This window comes from Pelmatolapia mariae, linkage group LG20, assembly GCF_036321145.2.
Source record: "Pelmatolapia mariae isolate MD_Pm_ZW linkage group LG20, Pm_UMD_F_2, whole genome shotgun sequence".
NCBI lineage: Eukaryota > Metazoa > Chordata > Actinopteri > Cichliformes > Cichlidae > Pelmatolapia > Pelmatolapia mariae.
Window position 1 is genome coordinate 9,013,314 of NC_086244.1, and position 22,247 is coordinate 9,035,560.

Below are 22,247 nucleotides of genomic sequence, written 5' to 3' on the forward strand. Positions count from 1 at the left end.
GCGTATTATGTTCATAAAAGACAGAACAAAAAAACAAAAAAACAAAAACGGTTATAGCATACAGACTAATTTCAGAAATACAGCGGTTTCAACTAATTTAGTTTTTCTTCCTGGTGCTACATTTACTAAGTAAAATGGATGGAAGTACAACAACCCTCATTTGGCTTATTGGTAGCACTACAAGTACTACACTCGTTTTATGTGAATCCACACAAACTTAAGAGCTTTGTTTCTTTCGTTTATTTCATTATTATGTTATAAAGTACGCGAGTTGTAGTCTAAGACTTTTTCTGAAGAACAAGCACGTCACTGTTTGACCGCGCCTACTTCCGAGAAGGAGATGCAGCCCACATTAAAACAAGCAGAAACCCGAAATAACCTTTCAGAGCAGGACTGGTAGCGGTCATCATTGTTGGCGTTCAGACGTAAGGTATGGTATCGTTTGTTTTAACCGTCAGTAACAACCGAAAAAAACAAAAACAAAGCGTCGACACCATAACAGTGCTGTATTATTGTATTTATCCGTCGTTGCTGCTAAGTTAGCTAACAATTAGCTAGCTAACCCAGCCGAAAGCGATTTCTCAAATTTAACAGTTTATGGATTTTGACCAAATGCAGACATTCAGATGGAATCGGTATTTTTTAATCTTTCGGTGACTCCTTCTTAACCCCCCTGTAAGCTAAATTACGCGATTATTTATGTGATGTGTTACCACTCACGGTATCTTTGGATCAAGGAAGACCGAGAGTAGCATACGTGACCTGCGAGAATTCACGGCCATTTTTTCTCCGTACCGACCTGTCATTTAGTTTAACGCATGTTGATCGGCCAGCCGAAGCTATCGTGGCCTTCAAGTTAGAAAATATGGAAAGATTTTAGGTTTGTTGTGTGCCGCGACAAAGGGAGAGGGGAGGCAGTATTTTCTTATATTTCATATTTAAAACCTAAACTTGGTTACTGTTAAGGTTTTTGGTTTAGCGAGATATATAAACTTTACCGAAGACCGAATGTTTGCACCTGCTACCTTCCGCTAGTTAATGTGTTAGCAGTGACAGACCTGATTCAGTGGAGAGCCTTTGTTAGTACTAGCTATCATGACCAAGTAATATCTCTGATTGTCTTTCTTGTGTTTGCCTTTGTTTTTGTACCAGAAGGGGCTCTTGGTTTTAGTTAACCTGTCAGATCTTGTCATGGGTATTACTGCAGTCCTTCTACTGAGCAGTCTTGTCTTTCTGGCAATTACTGCTCAAGGTGAGTGCAGTGCGGATTAGCTTGAGACACGGTAAACACAGCATGGTGTTTGTCCTGGGTTACCCTGTTCTTAAAATTCTGTTCTCTCTTTTTTGTCTGTATGTTTTTTGTTTTTTTTTCCCATGTACAGTTCAGAACTGTTCCAGACCTCCTAAAGGAGACAACATGGATTTAAAGGGCAATGACATTCTTCTAACTAGTTTCCCAGATGGGACCACAGTTACTTTTGCCTGTAACACTGGATATGAGTCTGCAGGAGGGTCCCCACGTATTACTTGTACTGCTGGAAGTTGGAGCTCTCTGGGGTTGAAATGCCAAAGTGAATATTAACACTTGATTTGATATTCAAATTCCTTATAGCTGCTGCATTTCACAGCCAGTTTAAGCAGATGAGAATGGGTGTAAGGTAGAATTTACTCCCTATCCTGGAAACATTCTTAAAATTGTAGTTTGAAAAAATGTCTTCCTCTAGAAAATATCTTACTCACATAAGCATGTTACATAAACAGTAGACTATATTTGTTGAGATTACACATTATGTTATAAAAACAAGTTCCAATATAATCCTTCTTTTTCTTGTTTCAGGGAAGAACTGTGGCCCTGCAGGCGAAGTTGAAAATGGACAGATTGACTATCGTCCTGGGTCTGAATTTGGTGATAGAGCAGTGCTCATTTGTAACCCTGGGTTAGTAATACAATGTTAGCTCTAATAAATAGTGTTTAGATAATTAGTTTTTAGATTGAAAGTAGTAGTAGCATGTTAAATCACTAAAATGTTGCAATTCCATGTCTTTAAAAAAACCCAAAATTTGCTGTTGTGTCATGTGAAATAAAATTTCTAAACCAACCTTTTCCCCTCCAATCAGTCATATGCCAGTTGGTGGAGGAGACCTCATTTGTGGAAGCCAAGGGTGGTCGGGCAGGTTGCCTGTATGTGAAGGTTGGTTGTCTTCTTGTAATAGAAGTCACACCCCTGATTAAAAGCTCACTGTTTGTTTTCATTCTGATAGATTTTTTATCTTTATTTTCCAGTGACACAATGTGAATCACCACCTGTAGTAGAGTATGGCTCTGTCAGTCCAAATAAAGAACTCTATGACTATAAAGACGTTATAGTGTACGCTTGTAAAAAGGATTATACACTTAATGGATCAAGACAGTTGCATTGTTCGGATGATGGAACATTCAAGCCTGAGCCTCCAAAATGTATCAGTAAGTGTTTTGAATTATTTTCAATAATTTGTTTTGCTTCTTCTTGTGTAGTATAAATTAGGCTAATACATATTATGGAAAAGGTCATTTTTGACAACTGCACTAATGTCTTTCTTTCCCTGTAGAGGTTGAATGTGGAGAACCAGAGATTTCATTTGGACAGTGGAGTAACGGTGCTCGACCTCCGTATGGATACAAGTCTACAGTGACATTACAGTGTAACACTGGATACAAAATGATTGGATCCGCGACTCTGACGTGTGAGCTAAATAGCGAGTGGTCGCCTGGACTTCCTCGGTGTATACGTAAGTCATAAATTTAAATATTTATTTGCATGTACTGAGTTCAATCGGATCATATCTTTGCTTGAAGTGCAACTTCACCTGCATAACTCCTCCTGATGCATATTGTTGATAAATGCTGAATGGCAGTTTACCTCTACTATGAGGTTTCTTTTGAAGTGGATGATTCGTCTACTTCTAGCATCTCGTCTTATGCTAGCAAAACATGTTGGTTGCAAGGTGTTATAATTCAAGCTTTTTGCTAACTGCTCAAAGCTGGGGCTTGCTGACTTGTGCTTTCTTTCTTTTCCTCATTCATTCAATGCATGGATCTTGGCGGCTAATTCTTGATTTCTTGCATCATTATATTTCAGTAATATAAAGAAAATATTCAGTTACATGATTAAATTAAAGCATTTACAAAAGATTATTCTTTCCATATTATTACAGATCATTACTCAGCATTTTTAAAAATAAATAATCGATAACATACATAAAGCCAATATTATGCATGAACTGTTCCTGTTGGGAAAATTTTATTCAACTTTTCCAGTTCCAGTTCGTAACTGATACCCTGGCTTTGGGTAATGACAACATGATTTACTAAGGATGCACTGATCTGATTTGTGGATATTGGTTCAATTGGCATCTAGTGGCAGAACTATTATAGCATGAAGGATGATCACCTAATCAAAGCCACAGCAGTTTAGAGGCTTATCATGTCAGCTTCACCAAATGCTTTTCTTTGTATTCTTTCAAAGTGCAAAGTTGATGAAAGTGAACTGAGATAACTGAGAAGATCAGACTCTTTTGCTTGATTGTTTTTACGCTCTGTTTGGTATCATATGAATTAAGAGCCAGAGGGACTTTGGTTTGACACACACAGGGGGGGGGGAAAAAAAAAAAAAAAAAAAAAAAAAAAAAAAAAAAAATATATATATATATATATATATATATATATATATATATATATATATATATATATATATATATATATATATATATATATATATATATATATATATATATATATATATATATATATATATATATATATATGAGAGAGATATTAGGGGTGCAACGATACACAAAATTCACGGTTCGGTTCGATACTTTGGTGTCACGGTTCGATATTTTTTCGATACAAAAAATGTTCATGCCTTTTTTAATTTGTCATTTATTAAAATTATAAATATATATTTGAACTCAAAAGTACAGTTTTTAAATTTAATGTTGCTGAAACAACAAAGTAATAAATCTATCTGATCGAGAAATCACTCGTCTTTGGAAAAAGAGTTTATTACAGAGAAATGGCTCTTTCCAAAATAAAAGCTATACTATACGCTTCTTCTGGGGTATATTCTCAGCAGCATATTAAACATATCAGGTCCCCATAAGGAGAATCATGTGCTAACGGCTGTCTAAATGACTCGGGTAAAGTTTGTAGCATGCGTGCTTGTTGTTTTTGTCGGAGTAAATGTGCAGTCATATTCATTGTGTTCCCACTAGTGCTGTCAGCCTTAATCTGAAATGACGTTAACGCCACAACACAGCAAATCTCTGTTAACGAGCTACCGCGGATCGCCCCGTGCGTGGGGCTGGACGGCGTCAACACATTAACGAGCAAACTGGCTAACGCAGTAGTTCCCACCCATGTAATTGAGCATTGCATGGCACATCCGACATACTGTTTTACTTTTGTCCATGACGTGATTACCATCAGGGTCATACTTCACATGAAGACCAAAATAGTTCCAAAGGCCATATCTGAATGAGGGTGGGGGAGGTTCAATTTGCCATGTTGCAGCGAGCTTAGCTTCTGTCTTGCTAGCTTGCGCTGCCCTCAGTGGATCTGCGCTCGACAGTGCAGCCTAGGCGGAGTAGTCGAATGCAGATCCACTGAGCTCTCAACACAGACAGCATCGTCAGAAGAAAAGTTGATAAAATAAATTAAAAATTTTGTATTGTTCGATACACATGCGTACCGAACCGAAAGCACTGTATCGAACGTATCTATCGATCTATCTATCGATCTATCGATCGATCGATCGATCGATCGATCGATCGATCGATCGATCGTTAGGAAAGCTAAGTATATCACTGTCTTGAAAAGAATGATTCCCAGTCTTTTCTTTGCAGAAGGATTTCAACATATTGACTTAAAACCAATATCACCAAATACTTAGAGTTACTCTGTCTGTATCAGATCTCAACTGGTAAAAGCGTGATAAGCGTTCCCTTCATTAAGTGTGTGTCCAATACTAGCTTTGAATTAAAAAGTAGGGGTGGGTTTAAAAAAATCGATTTTCCCTTTTCAAACCAATTTTAGTTTGAATAATGTGATATCTATTCACTGAATCGATTTTTAAATATAAATGTATTTTGTCAGAAATGCCAGAATATCAGGTTAAAGCTCACAAAATTATTTCAACAACCGCCAAACAGTTAAAACAACAAATGAGAGCAGGTAAAACTTCACTCAACCAGCAGCAAAAGAAGATCCAAACTACGTTTCACATTTGAAAAACATCATCATGAATTCTCTCTTACTTTTGCTGTTTTGCTTCCACCATGATAAAATCACACTTACTGCACAGCTCTCTCCCCCAGTGTACTTTAAGACCAGTTTCCCATCAAAAATTTGTTTTCTCCATTTTTCGCTGGCTTATTACGCACTTGTCTACTGTTGTGTACAGTGCTGCCGGCCGCTGTTTTTTGTTTTTCAAAAATGACCTCCAACAAGAGAGCCTAACTTTTGTTCTTCAATACTGAAGAAATGTAAACTTTTACAAATGATGTCAAATCGTAAAACACTTACCTGTATCTCTAATAAAACCTCTGTAACTTTGCTCTGCTTCAATTCAGCAGCATCAGGTAATGTTAATCTGCTGATTCATGGTTTTCTTCTGTTTTTGATCTACTGCAGAATATTTTTAAGGTGGTTATCTGCTATGAAACGCCAGGCCAGGAAAATCTCCTTCATATTTTTCTGTGTTTTATCCTCAGTTACTTTAACACAAAGGCATCTGCTGTGATCCTTACACCTCTGATGAAATCTCACAAGTGTCAGCTTTGTTTTTATACAGAGATATAAAAATATGGATATGTAGTGATAAATGATCAGAATTATAATATATTTTTTAGCGAGTCAAAATTGAATAGAATCAAATTGAATCACAACCTTGCGAATCAGAATCGAATCAGTTATAGAAATTGAAATCGATACCCAACCGTATTTCAAAAGCTGTATTTGTCACTTTGGGGACAACACCAGGAGCCGTTCTTATCTATAAGGGAACATCCGGTTCAGGTTAAACATTGCTTTCGTAATTTTGTGGAATAAAATCTGCCCAGTAAATGTTTTTGGTATTTGATTCTTAATCCTAAGCCTCTTTTAATTTATGGCTGTAATTATAATAAATGGCATATCAGTTTATCTGATGTGTTTGAGAGGCCAAACAGGGAAAGCATTGATTTCAGTGGAACTTTTAACTTTCACTTGGTTAGGAATAGTTTTACTTCCTACAAACAAAAGGTGTTGTCATGTCAAGCTTGAAATATCTATAAAGCAGCTGTTGCTTGCATGTTTCCATTGTGTTGTTTTAGCTGCCTAGCTGTCCTCCTAGGACATCAGCGCACTGCTGCTGTTGTAAACAACCCAGACTTAAACTGAGTGATCTTTAGCAATAGCCTAACAATTGCCAAACTGTAGTTTGAGAAAACTGTAGTTTGGCAATAGATCAGCTTGTTGTCACAGATATGCAATCAAAAACTATTCCAGGCTTTTGAGTGAGGATCAAACCGACGTCCCATCCATTCCAGTCAAATAGTTGCATCTCTAGTTGGGATTTTACACATCCCTGCTGACTGACTTTTTGTTCCTGCAGCAAACCCCATGACAACTACCACTACAACCACTACGACCATTACCACTACTAACCCTTCTACCCCAAAGAAACCAACAGGTACAGTTCATTTTAAAGCTCGTAAAGTTCTCAATATCCAGCTTTCCTCCCTTTTAGCAAGGTTGGGTATTTAATTTCCGGAAAGAGCGCATGAAGTTCTGGGACTACTATTGCCCACCCCTGCTTTATGCTTTATAAGTTGCCACAGCAGATCATAATCCTCTATCTCATCCTATATCCCTTGCATGCGCACATATATATATATATATATATATATATATATATATATATATATATATATATATATATATATATATATATATATATATATATATATATATATATATATATATATATATATATATATATATATATATATATATATATATAAAATTTTTTTTTTTTTTTTTTTTTTTTTTTTTTTTATAAATAAATCTCCCTCCAATTGTTTCTCTGTTACCTTTCCACTACACCCAGAAACCCTCTGTGGTCGGGGTCTTTTTTTTTTTTTTTTTTTCCCCCTGTGTGGCAGCTCTGTTTTCCACCTTTGACCGGGATGTCCTCTGTCCCTTCTCGGTACAAACCATCTTAACTTTGCTTCTCTTGCTTTGTCTCCAAACCATTGAACCTAATCTGTTTCTCCTACATGCTTTATTAAAATCTTGTTCCCCCTGGGCACTCAAGAAACCTCTTAGCATCTTCAGCCACCTCCAGCTCCACATAATAATGTTGTTGTTGTGTGTTGTTGTTTGTTTGTTTGTTTGTTTTTATTTATTATAAAATATTTATTTATTTATTTATTATTATTTATTTAATTTATTTAAATATTTTAATTTAATTTATTTTCCTCTTTGTGTGTGTGTGTGTGTGTGTTTGCGCCACATACTACAATCATAATGTCATATTGTTAATAAAACCACAATGGTTAAATATACTTTTGGGTTTATATGGGAACCGTTTAAATGAGTGATGAAACTTGCCATACTAATAGGATTTTTGATGTAAATCTGATGACGTAGATTATTCTGTTTATTTCTCAAACTTTGCAGCAGTTTCCATGTGTTCCCAATATCTTGACATTGTTTGAACATGTTTTTTTTGGAAATGTGCATAAACTGCTATATTTTCAACTGTTCCATTTGCAGAAGGATGTGAAGATCCCCAAAAAAGAAGTGCTGAGGTGACTGTGAGCTCTCAACCTCCATATATACATGGGGTTAAAGTGACTCTCAGCTGTCCATCTGGATACAAGCTAAACGGACCAGGTACCCAGACATGTGAAAAAAATGGTCTGTGGTCACCAGGAATTCCAGAATGTACACGTAAGTCAGTTGTTAATAATAAATATTTATGTTTTTAGCTTTATCAGATAATACTCTACATGGTAAAAAAAAAAACTGGCGTCTATTCTACATTGTTCTTTTATTAAGTTAAAATAGGTTTAAAAAAAACCTTCAACGTTTTTTTGTATATATTTATTCAATGTCAGTTTCATCATATCCTGAAATTAGATTTTTTTTTTTTAATTATTAATTTATTTAAAATAACAAATTTAAAGCATACTTTTGATCACCCAGAAGGATGCAGTTCACAGGGATTGAAAGAGATTTTTCAGTGTATAATCAGTTTAGCAATTTTGCTGTCTCTTCCTTTGGTTTTAATTGGTCTTTGTCTTTTTTACCTTCACCTCCAGTGGACAATGGAAATGGCAGTTCTACAGGTTTAGTTATTGGCATTTTGGGTAAGTTTGAAATTCATCCTTTAATAGTAGATCGTGAATGTAAAAACAGGAGGCTGACCCAAAAAGATCATGTTTATATTTCAGCATGCTTATCATATTTTTATGATACACATTCAGAACATACCCGTAATAATTATTAAATGGCAGTACTTTAATGTAATATAGTATTTTTTTCCTTTATTTAATATTAGGGTTTTTGTTTGTCTTTTGTTTTTTGCCTTTCTTTTAATGACTGTACATTTAAAAAAAAAAAAAAAAAAAAAAAATTTTGCCATTGGGTCAACTTGTTGGTTACACTAATTATTATATAGTGTTATCAATCCGGTCTTTAAGTCTGACGTCATTAGCCATGCCTGGGCCCAAACTCTGCTTCAGGTCCCAAAGTCAAACGATCACTGCAGCATTACTGAGAGTTGAAAAACTGTCTAAATTCTTTCATCTGTAATTAAATGATTACTGTGGCTGCTCTACCAGGTGTAACAATTAAGTTTAACATCCAGGCATCCATGAAAAAAGAATTTATGATATTTTACAGAGTTAGAAGTTAGCAGGGAGTGAGCTCGCTAGCTTCCATCTAAATATAATATACCATGTTCTGACTGAGAGATTTATGAAACAAATTAAGCTTTCACTTCCATCATAAAAAAGGACAGGAAAGTAAACAGCAGTGACGTTTGTAGGGTTACTTAAGTTTGGCTAGCTGTATATAATAATGTGCTACGTGATTGCTAGCACAATACAGCTATGTTAGCATAACATAAACGGTAAAGCTGGAGGGCGAACGCTAACGAACGGAGGACTTTTTTCCACTCGGTAAAAGTTAATGTGAGGGTTCCTAATGGTTAGGGGCAAATGCACTCGGATGGCAGGATGCTGTAAACGGACCAAACGTCAGTCAGGAGAACCACCGAGATAATCCATCCACAATACGAGGTTAGTCATTAATATTCTGCTGCATGGGCTGGGCTGTAATTAAATCGTATGGGTTTAAAAACTGAGCTTTAAAATGATTAGAGGTAATAAAAACCGAGAGAAGCCGACAGTGATCACTGACTGTTTTAGGGGGTTGTTGAGATTAAATAGAACAAGATACAAAGCATTAGAACATGTTAAAAACACCACAGCCTTATTAAATGCAGACTACTTTGGGCCCGGAAACAGGATTCATCACGTCATCACTTAAAGACTGGATATACAATGGTGGTAAACCATTAAGTCTAGGATGTCCTGCAGCCGCAGCAAATGGAAAGTTAAACAAGATGCAAAAGTTTGAAAGTAAAAATGGATGATAGCTCTGTAAACCAGTGTGGTTCTGCACTAATGTGATTTATAATAACTGTAGTTGTGCCACACTAGTGGCCTATTACTTGAGTTAACAACTATAGTATGTTCATAGTATGTTCTGCACAGTCCAAAGTGGCTCACATTTCAGTAAAATTGGAAATAACAAGATTGCAGAAGAATATAGTCTCTTTTAAAAAAAAAAAAAAAAAAAAAAAAAAAAAAAAATGAATGAGAATTCTTTAACTTTATTTCATTGACTGTCTCCTCACTTGAATACTATTTACCTTGTCTGATTTTGTTTTGCCCCTTCTTTTGTTAAATACTGCTCAAATATTTTGCCAGGATTATCCTTCTTTAAAATTGTATCATCAGTGTAACAGTCTCCCATATTCTTGTTTAATTATTACTTACTTTTGTGGCCTTACTGACATCTAATAGGTTGTCCAGTCAATAAGCTTTTTTTAAATTTTCTTCAATTATGTTTTTTTTGTTTTTTACATTAATTCCCCCCCGCCTCTCCCCCATTAAAAGTGGGCGTCGGGGTCGTGGGCGGGGTCGTCGGCCTTGTGTTGTACAAGAAAAACAGCAAAAAGGAAAAGCGGTAAAAATATGTTTTATTAAACTTTGCTGACTAACCCTTGAAATAGCTTTGTCCTTGTAATGGCTTTGTGTTGTTTGCTTCTCAGGCTAGCCATTAATTTTCCAGCTTTTCTTTCTATCCAAGCTTTCTATAATCTTAGTGTTGCATGTTGAAACTGTGCTTTCGTAAGGCTTCCTGGATAATGAATTTCTCTACTACAGTGTTATTTTATGTAGCATGTAATCTTTTAAAATAATGAATGAGGTGAGTAGTGGTTTAAATTGTGTTGTTACATACAACATTTTATAGATGTTGATGTTTGGCTATGTTATCCCCTTTTCTGAGGCTTGGCACAAATGCAATGTGACTGCTGTGAATGCCATGACAGACATTTTGTTTCATTTGCATTAGCTTATGTACCACAGCTAATTCTTAGATTTTAAGGCTGTGAATATGGTCAAAGAAATATATCTGATTTGTAATATTTTAAAGAGAAGAAAACTTTCGATTGACTAAATTTACCTGTAAAATATGAAGAGTGTGTGTGTCATACCAGTGACACATTTCCAGAGAAGTGTTGTATGAAACTTGGTGGCATTCCTGTTGTGGACTTCAGAGTCTTACACTTAGGTGTTTCTCCTTGATTGCTTGGGAGGGTGAAGAGGTGGAAGTGGTGTCAACAGTGGTGTTTTATTTAGTACTCCCTTGTCATTTTACATAGATTACTACTTGTAGAGATTCTTATATTATATATTTACTGAAACTGAATAAGTTTTTCAGTTAAGTAATGATGTCTTCAGTGTGTGTGTGTGTGTGTGTGTGTGTGTGTGTGTGTGTGTGTGTGTGTGTGTGTTAGAAAGGGACTTGGCATAGGGTATCAGAAGATGAAGTAGACACGCATACATATAGTGAAATTTATAGTGGAGGAAAGACCTTGCTCAGATAGTGGTGACATCAAAACACCGTAGTCTCTCTTTGCGTTGAAATGGGGCATAATGGAAACTTACACACTTTTATTTTTGGGGGAAATGCAATACTTCATATGAAGTCGTATTCAAATATTCATCATGTATTGGGGTGCACAGCGTTGAATTTGCTTTTAGGATCCATAATGTCTGCCATGAACTGGTAAAAAGGAGGTGGTTGTTAGTCAGTAAATGTTGTGAGGTTTTTTTTTTTTTTGTTTGTTTTTTTTAAATAAATAAATGTGACAAGGGAGCATTTGGTGGTGGTATAATTATATCTTCCTGCAGAATCTTATCACTCTTTGTATTTATAAGAGAAATATAAAGAGCCCAAATAGTATGCAGGCATTGTATACAAAGTATATTGTAATCTCTTTAGTCGCATTAAAGATTTTAATTACATTTTGGAACATCTGATATTAATTTATTTATATCAGATGTTCCAAATTTATTTATTTTAGCTTTAATTGGAGTCTTTTAAAAAAGCCAAATAACTGCTATTGATAAAAATTTATTTACCTGTTTGGTTCTGCTGAAAGGAATGAACAGGTAATATTTTGTATCTCATCACACAAATTTGGCTATAAGAGGTGAAAGAGTAGCTGCAGGCAGGGGTGCTGCTTGTGTGGGGCGGTCCTTGTGGATGAGTGGTATGTAGGCATGTGCTGGTTTCTGTGGACTTCTTCATTCCATGTAGCTTTTTGTTTGCCTTGTTGTACATAATGATGTTGACCAGTCATTACTGGATTACAGCACTGGAAGAGGCATTACTGACAAAGATGCTGCAAAAGATGGAGAGGATATACTGTAGCACTCTCGGTAAGATGATGGATCTTGAAGAACACTTGAGCTAATTTATGTAAAAAAAAAACAAACCCCAAAAAACAAGATTAATGTGATAATGTAGATATACATTGTCATGTAATTTCACTCATGTCCCTAATGTATGTTCAGTGATGGTCTGTTTTTTCTTTTTCTACCTTGGCTGCTCAGCCTAACTTGTGGAACAATTGTTTCAGTACTCAAACATTTTTTTTCCTTTCTCTACAGGTTTGCTGGGGGTTTTAGACTTTTCAAAAAAGTATATAATTACTCTTATTTATTTACTTTATTTTATTTATTTTTTCAGTAAGCATGACAGCCTGGATACTCCACAACTACTTGCTGTGAAAACCGCTTCCTAAGAAGAATGCCAAAGGACCAGTCTTTGAATGTACATGCCCTCTGTGTGCATGCATTTGCCAGAAGTTTATGAGCACCTCTCTTAAAATTGGATTCCGAAGATCGAGAAACATCAGTGGATTGGGACATGTTATGCTTCGAGTGGCTTGTCTCATAACTTTTTGTATTCTGATCATTACAGAGAAACTGATAAATATTTAGCGGAGAAGCTTAAATTCTATGTTGAATTTCTGTTGCACTGTAGTAAAGGAACACAGCTTGACTATTGTAGCTCATTTACAGATGGTCTAAAATGAGCAAAATTGGCACACAATGTCTGTAACTACTCATTTGGATCAAAACATTTTGTTGGAAAAGTTTTGTGTATTAAGGACTGTTAGTTTGGAGAGTTGGATCTGTAAAATGGTCCCAAACCTAATCATAAGGCATCTATTCATGCCTTAATGCAAAAAAAGTGTTTTAGCTTGTGCTTCATTTAAATAGTTGTGAATTTCATAAATGTTAACCCAGTTGTTGAGTTTCCAAACCTGCCTGCAGCGTTTAGCCTTAAATAATGTTAACACCTTGTTTTTTTGAATTTGCCAAAATGAGTTTGAGGATACGTGAAGACATTTCAATCATCCAGGAAAGGAAATCCCAAAAAGTTGATTCTGTTCATCTGGACTCGTCTTCAGTCTCAACCGACTGCAGGTTTCCTAGATCTTACAAACCTGAAGTCATCTGAGACTGAAGAAGTGAACGACACCTTTCTCCCACTGGAAATGCTACGATGAATAGAATAAACTTTTTGGGAATAAGTTTCAAGGTTTCATTGACAAGGGGGAGGAAAAAAAATCATAAACTTGTATTTCATGTCTTTTAAACGTCTGTGGATATCAGCCTGTCACTGCATCAGTTTTGTTTGTTTTTTAAATTGTCTTTTGACTACTCGCTGTTCAGGACATGAAGATGAATATTTTGAGTATTAGCTCACTTGCCTTGTTTAATATTTATTTATTAAAATTTAAAAAAAAAGATTTTAAGTTGGAACAAAATTTTATAATAATGAAATAAAATGAATGAAGACATCTCTGTGTGCTAGGCTCCTCTTGATAATGTGTATGTATATATACACAAGCTTTTACAGATTTATAAATGGATTAATAAATTCTAAATAAGTAGATTGCTGCTACTCAACCATACAAAAGTATTGACCCACCACTAATTTCTTCATATGTTGCTAGGAAGTTTTTTTTTTTTTAAATAAATCTAAACATTCAAGTATGCATGGAAATACAATATGTATTCAGTCTGTGCTTTTTGAAGAGCTTTTATTGCATTGTGGAACATAATGTGATGGTACTTTCTGAGTTCAGAATTTTATCAGTTTTCCACACTCAATGAAATGCAGCCCCAAATTATGACGAAGCCTCCACTCTGTTTTACAAATGACTTGCAGACACTCTACCTCTCCATTAACCACCTTTATACACATCAATAACAATATGAACCAAATATCCAAGTTTGGATTCATCACTGTATTAGACCTTTGTTAGTGATTTTCAGGTGAGTTCTTGTGTAATCTAGTGTTCCTCACACTCCCTTAAGAATGGCTTTCTGACTGCCACCATTCCACTGAGACGATGACTCGTCAATGAACAGCAGAGGAATCAACTGAAGGACCAGATGTATCTCTCAGGTCCTGTGTCAGCTCTTTGCTCTTTTTTTAATAACATGACTTTCAGAGGCCTGACCCTTTTTTTTGTCCTCCAATTCTCCAGTTTCTTCAGTTGTTTAAGGGCATATTGATATGCCAAGTGTCTGACTAATAGCTCTTTGGGGATCACCTTGTTGGGGCAGAAATGCTATTTTTCACCAGTCAAACTGTCTTAGCTTTGGTATGTTCCACAGATAAAACTGAAATGTGAAATTTTTTTTTCCTGTGACAGGCTGCCTATTGAAAGAAAAATACCAATTTTGTCTTATGTGTTGGTACAACACTGGTTTTGATCTCGAGTTTCACCTCAAGGTGCCTCTTGTATACTTTGGATAATACGTCAGTTTTAAGTGGTTTAACAAATGAAAAAAAAAAGTATTTTCTATTTAATTATAAACATCCTAATTATGTCCTGGGTTTTTAACTATTTAACAATAAAAAAAGAAACATCACAAAAAACAGTTAAGAGCATGAAAATTAATTGAGATTTAGCAATTCAATGATGCATCCACCTTTTTTATGGAAAAGTATCGGTATCGGCGATACTGGCCCGTGTTTACTGGGTATTGGATCGATACCAAAATATGCAGTATCGCACACCACTACTCTAGAGTTCCAATATTGTACCTTAGTATTTTAAAAGACTAAAATCTTAGTGTAGTCATTCTGAGAAACAAATTCTAAGCAGGAACACAATAACAAGACAATGATGAGGCACGGCTACACACTGCAAGAAAAATGTCAAAAAGAAGCTTTCAGCTGGTATTCTGTCATCAGAATATAATCCTGCTTAGTTGTTGTGGAAACATCTTGACAATAAGGTATGCAAGAAGTGCTCATTAAAAAATTCCAACTTGTGGCTCCTTGCTTTAAGCTGTGAAATTTCTCTAGATTGCATCAATAAATACCAAAGCACTGGTGCAAATGCACAAACACAAAGTTTGGAGGACACTAGGATGGCAAGGTAGTGTTGTGGTTGGCGCTGTTGCTTCAAAGCAAGATGATCCCTGGTTTGAACCTCCTGCTTGTCTAATACTTTTTGTGTGAGGCTTTTAATGTTCTCCAATGTTGCAACATCCCAACATGCTGACATACTTTTGGTGATTCCAAAGTAACTGTAAATGTGAATGGTTAGTCAGGTGGTGCAATAGTGAGCTATCCAGGTTGTACCCTCCCTCTCATTTCTCTGTGGCTCTGAACTAGATAAGCAGTTAAGAAAGTGGATGGATGGAAGTTAAAGCTTTCATTAAAAATCTGGGATCTTCTGGGTGACCCAAAACTTCTGAGTAGTATACCCCAAAAGATTTTTTTTAAATAAACATATCAATGTCTATAGATTGTACAAAGGCCATTTAAAAAAAACACAAAAAGTGGACCACTTAGTTGCAAAATCCTCCTCAAGGTAAGATGAGATCTGTCCTTCACTGTAACCGATTTCAAATGGTGCTAGAAACAGAAGCAGACTCTGAACACCGAAAGAAATCGGTCAACCTTGGAAAGAGGACAAAAAGCACAAGCTGGCAAACGTCACTGTAGACCAGAAGTTTGTAGTTCTGCGAGTGGTAATCCATCTTCCAGTGGTGACATTTCCATGTTGTACCTTTATCACTGGGCACTTCTTTTGACACCTCACAGCTGCCCGGAGCTGGTCATTGAAACATACTTCCCGCCCCAAGAACACTGATTTCAAATGGTGCTAGATCGATGACAATACTCTAAGCCACCATCTGAAACCAGCTTCCAAAGGGGGAACCTCTGATGAAAGACCGTCTTTGGTGTAAAATTCAGCAGAATCTAGAACAGCCAGAAACATAAATTCAGTTTTAGTAGAAAACAGTGGAAAATAATAATACAACATAGAAAAAATTTGCCAACAAATCTTTTTTCTTTTCACTATGAATTGGATTTAATATGAGCAAGCACCATGCACAACTTTGATAAAGTGGATGCGAGGAATATTTCACTTGAACTGAAATGAAAAGATGATTGAAAGAACAAAGAAGCTGCACTGATGCTGCATCTGATACACACATAGCTTCATATCCGCGTGTTCTGTAATTAACATGGAGCATACGACAGATACGCCAGATGTGAAGCTCTCGCTGATATGGGAGTAAGTTGGGAGACAGCCTAGATTTAGAAGTCTGCAACAATATTCTTATATTGCATTAAAAATTGTCATAAAGTTCAGACAAACTGGGATACTCAGCACATCCTTTTGAGATGACTTATTTTCATTGACACTGGATTAATTACTCCTCTAAGATGACATACTTTCATCTGGTACCTAAAATGTTATTTAATATAGAAACAGGAGTCGCACTCAGAGGCAATGCTCACAGAACAGTTGGTAGCTCTGTGAATATAATGCTCTGTTTGCAGAAGCGAATTATGCATTAACTAAACACCCACAAGAAAATGACACAACATCCATGGCATTTAATCACAAAAGAGTCGCACACTGGATGTGGGAAAGTCGACTTCAGTAAGATCTGCAAGATCACGCTGAAAGGAGCATTGAGAGACTGTGTCATGTTAAGTCTTGGATTTAGAGGCTTTAACTTTCGTAACTAGAACAGTTCATTTTTAAAACAATGCCACATCTGTGTCTCATGCTAATTCATGCCAGTGAAACAGTAAAAGGCACGACAAGTTTTGAGCCTCACCGTCTCATATCTTGTTTCTAAATGGAAGAAGACGAGAGCCCAAGGCAGGCTGAGGGATGTTAAGCGTGATCAACTATATGATGGTTTTGGTCGGGTTTGTACACACAAAGTAAGTTCGATTTGCTGACCTTGTTCAGAAATCAGAGAGAAAGGAAGCAGATGATGGCAGATAAAGAGAGAGAGATGAAATGAAAAGCACTGAGAAAGCACCAGAACACCTCTCCGTCTCAATCTATTTCTCTCTAACACGCCCACGCGGCTGATCTGCTACTTGATCCAAGCTTCGTGGATGTGTGATGGGCCAAAAAAGAACAGATACACAGTAAATGCTGCCACTGTACTGTATGTCTTTAACATACGGGCTCACCTGCAGCTCTATGCAAACAGACCTAGACAAATCCTCTTCTCTCGGTTGCTCAAAAGAATAGAGAGGATGATTGTATGTTGCTCTCCAGCCACTAAAAGAGAAAAGCAGGGAAGTAGCAGTCAATCGCAGGCAATGTGAGCTGTGACGCAGAAACACTGGGAGGGTGGGGCAGCGACAGGTAGTGGCCAGTTCACCGACTTCGTGCCAAGTGCCTCAGCAAAGTACATAACCACCCAATCCTTTCTACGATCCTTGCTCTTCTTCTATTTTTGCTCTCTGCATGCAGATGAAATGGATTTTGCTTTAAAACTGCAAAAACACTCTCTGCCCTAAATCCTTTATATTTACGAAGACAACTCCCACAAATACTACTTAGTCTTTAAACTGATTAAAGACCAAATCAGGGAGCCCTAGCATGAGCCTCAAAATATCAGCTTTGATTTTCACAATAGGAGGAAGGACAAAATCCCCACGGCATTTACGAGTCCTTATCAGGCTTCAGACTGACCAAGCAAAACCATTTTGTTTGTTTGTTGTGGTTGGTTGTGTGTGAGGAAGAATAAGGCTATGTGTGCGAGTGTGTTTGCGTGGTAGCCACAGTGACGGCTCTGATCAGAGGGCCTGTCTGTCTGTAGGTGTCTGGTTCCTTCCCCTGGCTGCCTCGACCCAACCCTGTGAGCTTTCTTTTTCGGGTTGTTTGTTGCTTGTGTGCCACTGGACCTGTTGTGTAATGCTTATAAAAGATTTAAAGGGACAGGAGGCCTTCAGAGAGCAGTCATCGACAGATTCACAGTGGAACTGTGAAGCACCTCGCGAAGAGCGACGATAAATATCAGTCCTTACTTCTCTGGCATTAAAATGCTGGGAGAAAACTGCAGTGAAACATGCATGATAAGCAGCATTATTGCTTAGAGCTGTACTTGTCAAAACAAGTATAATCGGTCAATTTTATGCAGTGAACAAATGCACAGTACTTTTTGTATCTGACAGTGCTACATTATGCCTTGTGTGGATGGACGGGGGCATGACAGACCACGACCCTTCTCAATATTTTTAACATAGCTGGAACTGAACCTTTAGTGGTGATGCTAGGAATCATGTTCTTCATAATCATCTTTACAAGGGGAACATTTTTAAAAAGCTTTTTACAGCATCAGCAGGTTTAGAATAGAGAGTGAAGCACAGACGCGACACTGACTCCAGAGGCAGGAGCTGCAATGCAGACCACTGAGCAGCCACACGCGCTCTTGCATCACTTCAGAAATGTAGCATAGTGTGGACACTGGACTTCCAGCCAGAAGGACCAGAAAACCGCTTTCGTCTGAGGATTTATATAATTGCTGAGGTTGCCATCTGCAGCATATAAGCACTCAGGTATCTGAGCGCCAGGGAGAGCGCTATGCACAACATACTGATCAGCTCAGTCCATAGTAAACGACAAGGCCTCGTTAAACATTTTATTTCACAGGTCCTACAGTTTCCTTTGATTTTCTAGAAAGGGAAAGATATGTCATTCTAAATTAGCAAGGTCCTGTAAGTGAATATGTAATGTGGTTTGAATACCTGAGAAAAAAAAAGACATAATTCCTTTGATGTACCTCTAGTTCATAAATTCTAATTAAATACTGGTACAGCCTAGAGACTCTGTGCAAAGCAGCTCAGAGGCAAAAATACAAAAACATATCTAGAAGCAAGGATAAGGAGAACACAGAATAAATATAACAGCTATCAAATAAACATATTTAAATGGACCTCTGTAGTTTCACACGTTAATAATGTTCATGCCTTAACAAAAGGTATGAAAAAATATTAATTTATATGAAATGAAATGAGAAACTTCTATGGATCCCAGTACCTTCTAATAAATGTGTACATGTTATAAGTTTTTAAAGATCTGAAATTCATATAACCTGTAAAACACGGTGCAAACAAGGCCCATAAGAGACAGGGACGGTCAGAAATGTCATTACTGTTTTGATCGTTACGTCACAAAAGAACTACATTTTTCCTTGTAAAAACGCAGCTTTAAACAACTGATTTATCAACTGCCACTTTCCTAAATCTTCTGAACAATACAAAGTCAGTCTATATAAACATATATGCTAAGGTTGTATCCATGGAAAAGTGTTTCTGCAACAGCAAAACCTAAGTATTAGAGAAGAGCCCTCCCCAATCAGTTAGGTATTGAACTCCAGCTGCTTGCTTGCTAAAAACCAATAAAGTACTGCTGTGAAGCTCGTGCAGCCAGGGGAGCTCCTCCCATCCAATGAGAATTCAGCTTTGGCACGATGGCCTGTGATGCAGCAGCTTTAGGAAGTCCACTGCATGTGAACTGGAGAGAAGCCAAGGCAGAGTCACCAAGAGAACAAGGTAAACAACTTCCCTCTCGTCTCATCTCCCTTTCTTTTATCAGTTTCTCTCTCTCTCTCTCTGATCCTGAGCCATGACATTTAGCTCTTTCCGCCTGTCCCTTTCTCCGAGAAAGAGAACAGGAGACGGATAAACAGACGGACAGAAATGGAGAGATACGAGCTGTGTACTGATTAAAGAGAAGTCCAGCCCATAAATGACTGCGTCATCATCCCGGTCTCTCCTAACTACGCAGAAACAAATGTGTCCTGGGAAGGGTTTTGCCAGATCCCAGTAGCCCTTGAGGGTAAAAAAAAACAAATCACATGATGAAAGTGCCACTAGCCACATGCTGTTATGCGATACAGCTGGATCCTCAACAGTCTCTGCCATCACACATACATACATCTCTTCCTGGATGCTCACTCTTTGCTTCAGCTTCATCGTAAGCTAACCACAAAAAGTAGGCCTACAGTCAACAATGTGAATATGCGTATACGTACACATGTATATATGTACTTCATATGCGTGGTGACAAAACAATAAAAAATAATGTCATTTGTGTGCCTAAATTTAACAACAAACTTATTCTGCAATTTCATTTAATTTTCTATGCTGTCCACGTTGCTGCATCTGTACACACAACTAAATACTGGTGTATTACACATGTAATACTCTGTTTCATAATAGGTCAGACAGCGCCACGCAACCACTATATTCACCTATTTCCACTAATGTAGCCATCCGTATTTCTTGAGGTGATGTTGACAAAAAGAAGAAGGAAAAAAGAAGCGTTGTTCGAATGCCTCGATAATTCTCGGTAAAACATTCCTGACTGGGCTTCGGCGTGATATTAAGAACACTCCAGAATATTCTTTTGTTAACCCTTTTGTCGCACCTCTGCCCACCCAACGCACACCTTACCCTGCTATCATAACAAGACCTAGTGAAACTGTGTCACATCTTCAGCATCCATGTTGAAACTCCGGTATTAGCTCACAGGAACTACACAGCGTGCACACAAACACACACGCTCACACACACACAGATAGCAGCGACAGGCAGAGCAGATCAAAACTACCAAGGAGGAAGAGGAAGAGGTGGAGAAAGGCGAGGTTATCCGAAACCACTGTGTTCACTCCAGGTGGAAACCGACTGACGATGACTCTGGGCTTCTGTTATCTCAGCTTCTGTTTCTCCCGACATGAAAAAGTGACGTAGCAACTAATCCAAAATCTCTCTCTCTTTCTCACTCTCTGGCTTGCACTCCCTCCCTCTCTGTATCTCCCTCTGCTTGGCTCTTAAAACACACGCACTCTTTATTTTCATCTTGTTGCAACAGCAGAACTGCCATTAGATTGCTACTTCGAGCTAACACATATACACAGAAACAGAATAGACCCCACACAAATGCATATGTACGTGCGCGTTCACGCACACACACGCACAGCTGTGCACACGCGCGCATAGCCACGCAATTCCTCTTCCTGAGTGTGACGCAGCACTTAATTCTCTGTGCTTTTATACCACTGTTGTGGCTACACAACGCAGCCTCTTGATCAAGCTGAGCCAGAAACACACTTGCTAGGTGCCACAGAAGGCAAGTGAGCATGAGCAGACTGCAGTTAAAGGGACCCTACCACCAAGGCTCCCTCTCCCCCACTCTGTGACGTTGCTGTGTCCCCATTTCCCCCTATGTCCCTTATAATTGGGTCTCTCCCTCTCCGCTGCCCTTCTCTCTGGCACTCTCCTCTCTGCTCTCGGCTAGAGACACACTCTGGCTTCTCTGTCTGTGAGGCAGAGCTGACTGAGCCTCCTCGATCACCTGACAAGCCACTGGTTTTAAAGGCACATCACCAGAGTGTGTATCTGTTGCATAAGAACTAACATGGTCCTTTGGCTTTTTAAAGCTGTCTAAGGAAGAATCCGACTTGTCTCTAAAAAAAACAGGACTCCATTTAACACTGTGTGGCTATGCTGTATGTACCTAATATGGTGATTTACTGTAGATTCATTGTACAGGTTGTAGAATGCATATGGTTCCGCATTCAGTCACCAAGAAAAATATATGTAGTGCAAAGTGACTGACCATCACATCCTGACTCTGACACATCAAGACCGTGAATAGCCCTATAACATGTACTTCCTCTTTCAGTGCTCCCAACCTCAGCGCTGCCCTAAAGGAAACACAGGACACTGTGTCGTTAACCGTTCCATGTATATTGTGAAAAAGAATGTAAGCTTATACTTTAAAGTGATTACACTTTAAAGTATAAGATTTAAACATGGGTACTGCGTTAGATGTCCTTAAAAGGACCGCGATTCCCGATTTATAAATAGTCTGCTTTGATTCAGTAAAACATTAGCTGAGTTTATTTTAAGAATACGGGCTGCAGTTTGTGTGATTGTTCACATACCTCGAACAGATGTTTCTTCATTTCTAATATAAATGAGACATTGGCACTGCAGGAGGATAAGAAGAGAAAGTTAAAAACAATAACCATTAAAATCATTCCGTTTACCTTATGAAACGATTCAAGACAATCTGTTAATATTCCATTAGACACGACACTTTACCTGAACTACAGTATGGTACCTTGTGAACACTACAACTGCTATTCCTCCCGACTGCGGAACGATACGACAAATTCACGCAATGGTCTGTGGAAAGAGATAAAAACAGACGGAGTATACTATTAGATATAAACTATAAATCTATATACAGACTAGATGAATGCCTTTTCAGTGTCAACATTCAAAATTAGTC

The 22,247-nt window shown here is 37.6% G+C and overlaps 1 protein-coding gene across 7 annotated transcripts; it reads left to right on the plus strand.

Annotated features, from left to right (window-relative positions):
• The first annotated feature begins 323 nt into the window (after nt 1–323).
• LOC134617987 (C4b-binding protein alpha chain-like) lies at nt 324–13,680 on the plus strand. Of its 7 annotated transcripts, none has more exons than XM_063463107.1 (13): nt 324–430; nt 1,153–1,252; nt 1,383–1,571; nt 1,838–1,937; nt 2,119–2,192; nt 2,285–2,464; nt 2,590–2,769; nt 6,633–6,710; nt 7,796–7,972; nt 8,344–8,391; nt 10,207–10,276; nt 11,974–12,039; nt 12,350–13,680. In XM_063463107.1, the coding sequence occupies exons 2-12, from the start codon at nt 1,192–1,194 to the stop codon at nt 12,029–12,031; spliced, it is 1,215 nt and encodes a 404-aa protein (XP_063319177.1). In that variant the 5' UTR covers nt 324–430; nt 1,153–1,191; the 3' UTR covers nt 12,032–12,039; nt 12,350–13,680. The 7 variants fall into 7 exon arrangements, with proteins under 7 accessions (XP_063319177.1, XP_063319178.1, XP_063319180.1 ...); XM_063463108.1 differs by having other exon boundaries at nt 1,156–1,252; XM_063463110.1 differs by lacking the exon at nt 11,974–12,039.
• Nucleotides 13,681–22,247: the final 8,567 nt, after the last annotated feature.

What these genes read in the sequence shown, in the direction of transcription:
- LOC134617987 (XM_063463107.1), top strand. Translation starts at nt 1,192, where the DNA reads ATGGGTATTACTGCAGTCCTTCTACTGAGCAGTCTTGTCTTTCTGGCA. An exon ending in TCTGGGGTTGAAATGCCAAA is followed by an intron (nt 1,572 to 1,837) that starts GTGAATATTAAC and finishes TTCTTGTTTCAG; the next exon opens with GGAAGAACTGTGGCCCTGCA. An exon ending in TGAGCCTCCAAAATGTATCA is followed by an intron (nt 2,465 to 2,589) that starts GTAAGTGTTTTG and finishes CTTTCCCTGTAG; the next exon opens with AGGTTGAATGTGGAGAACCA.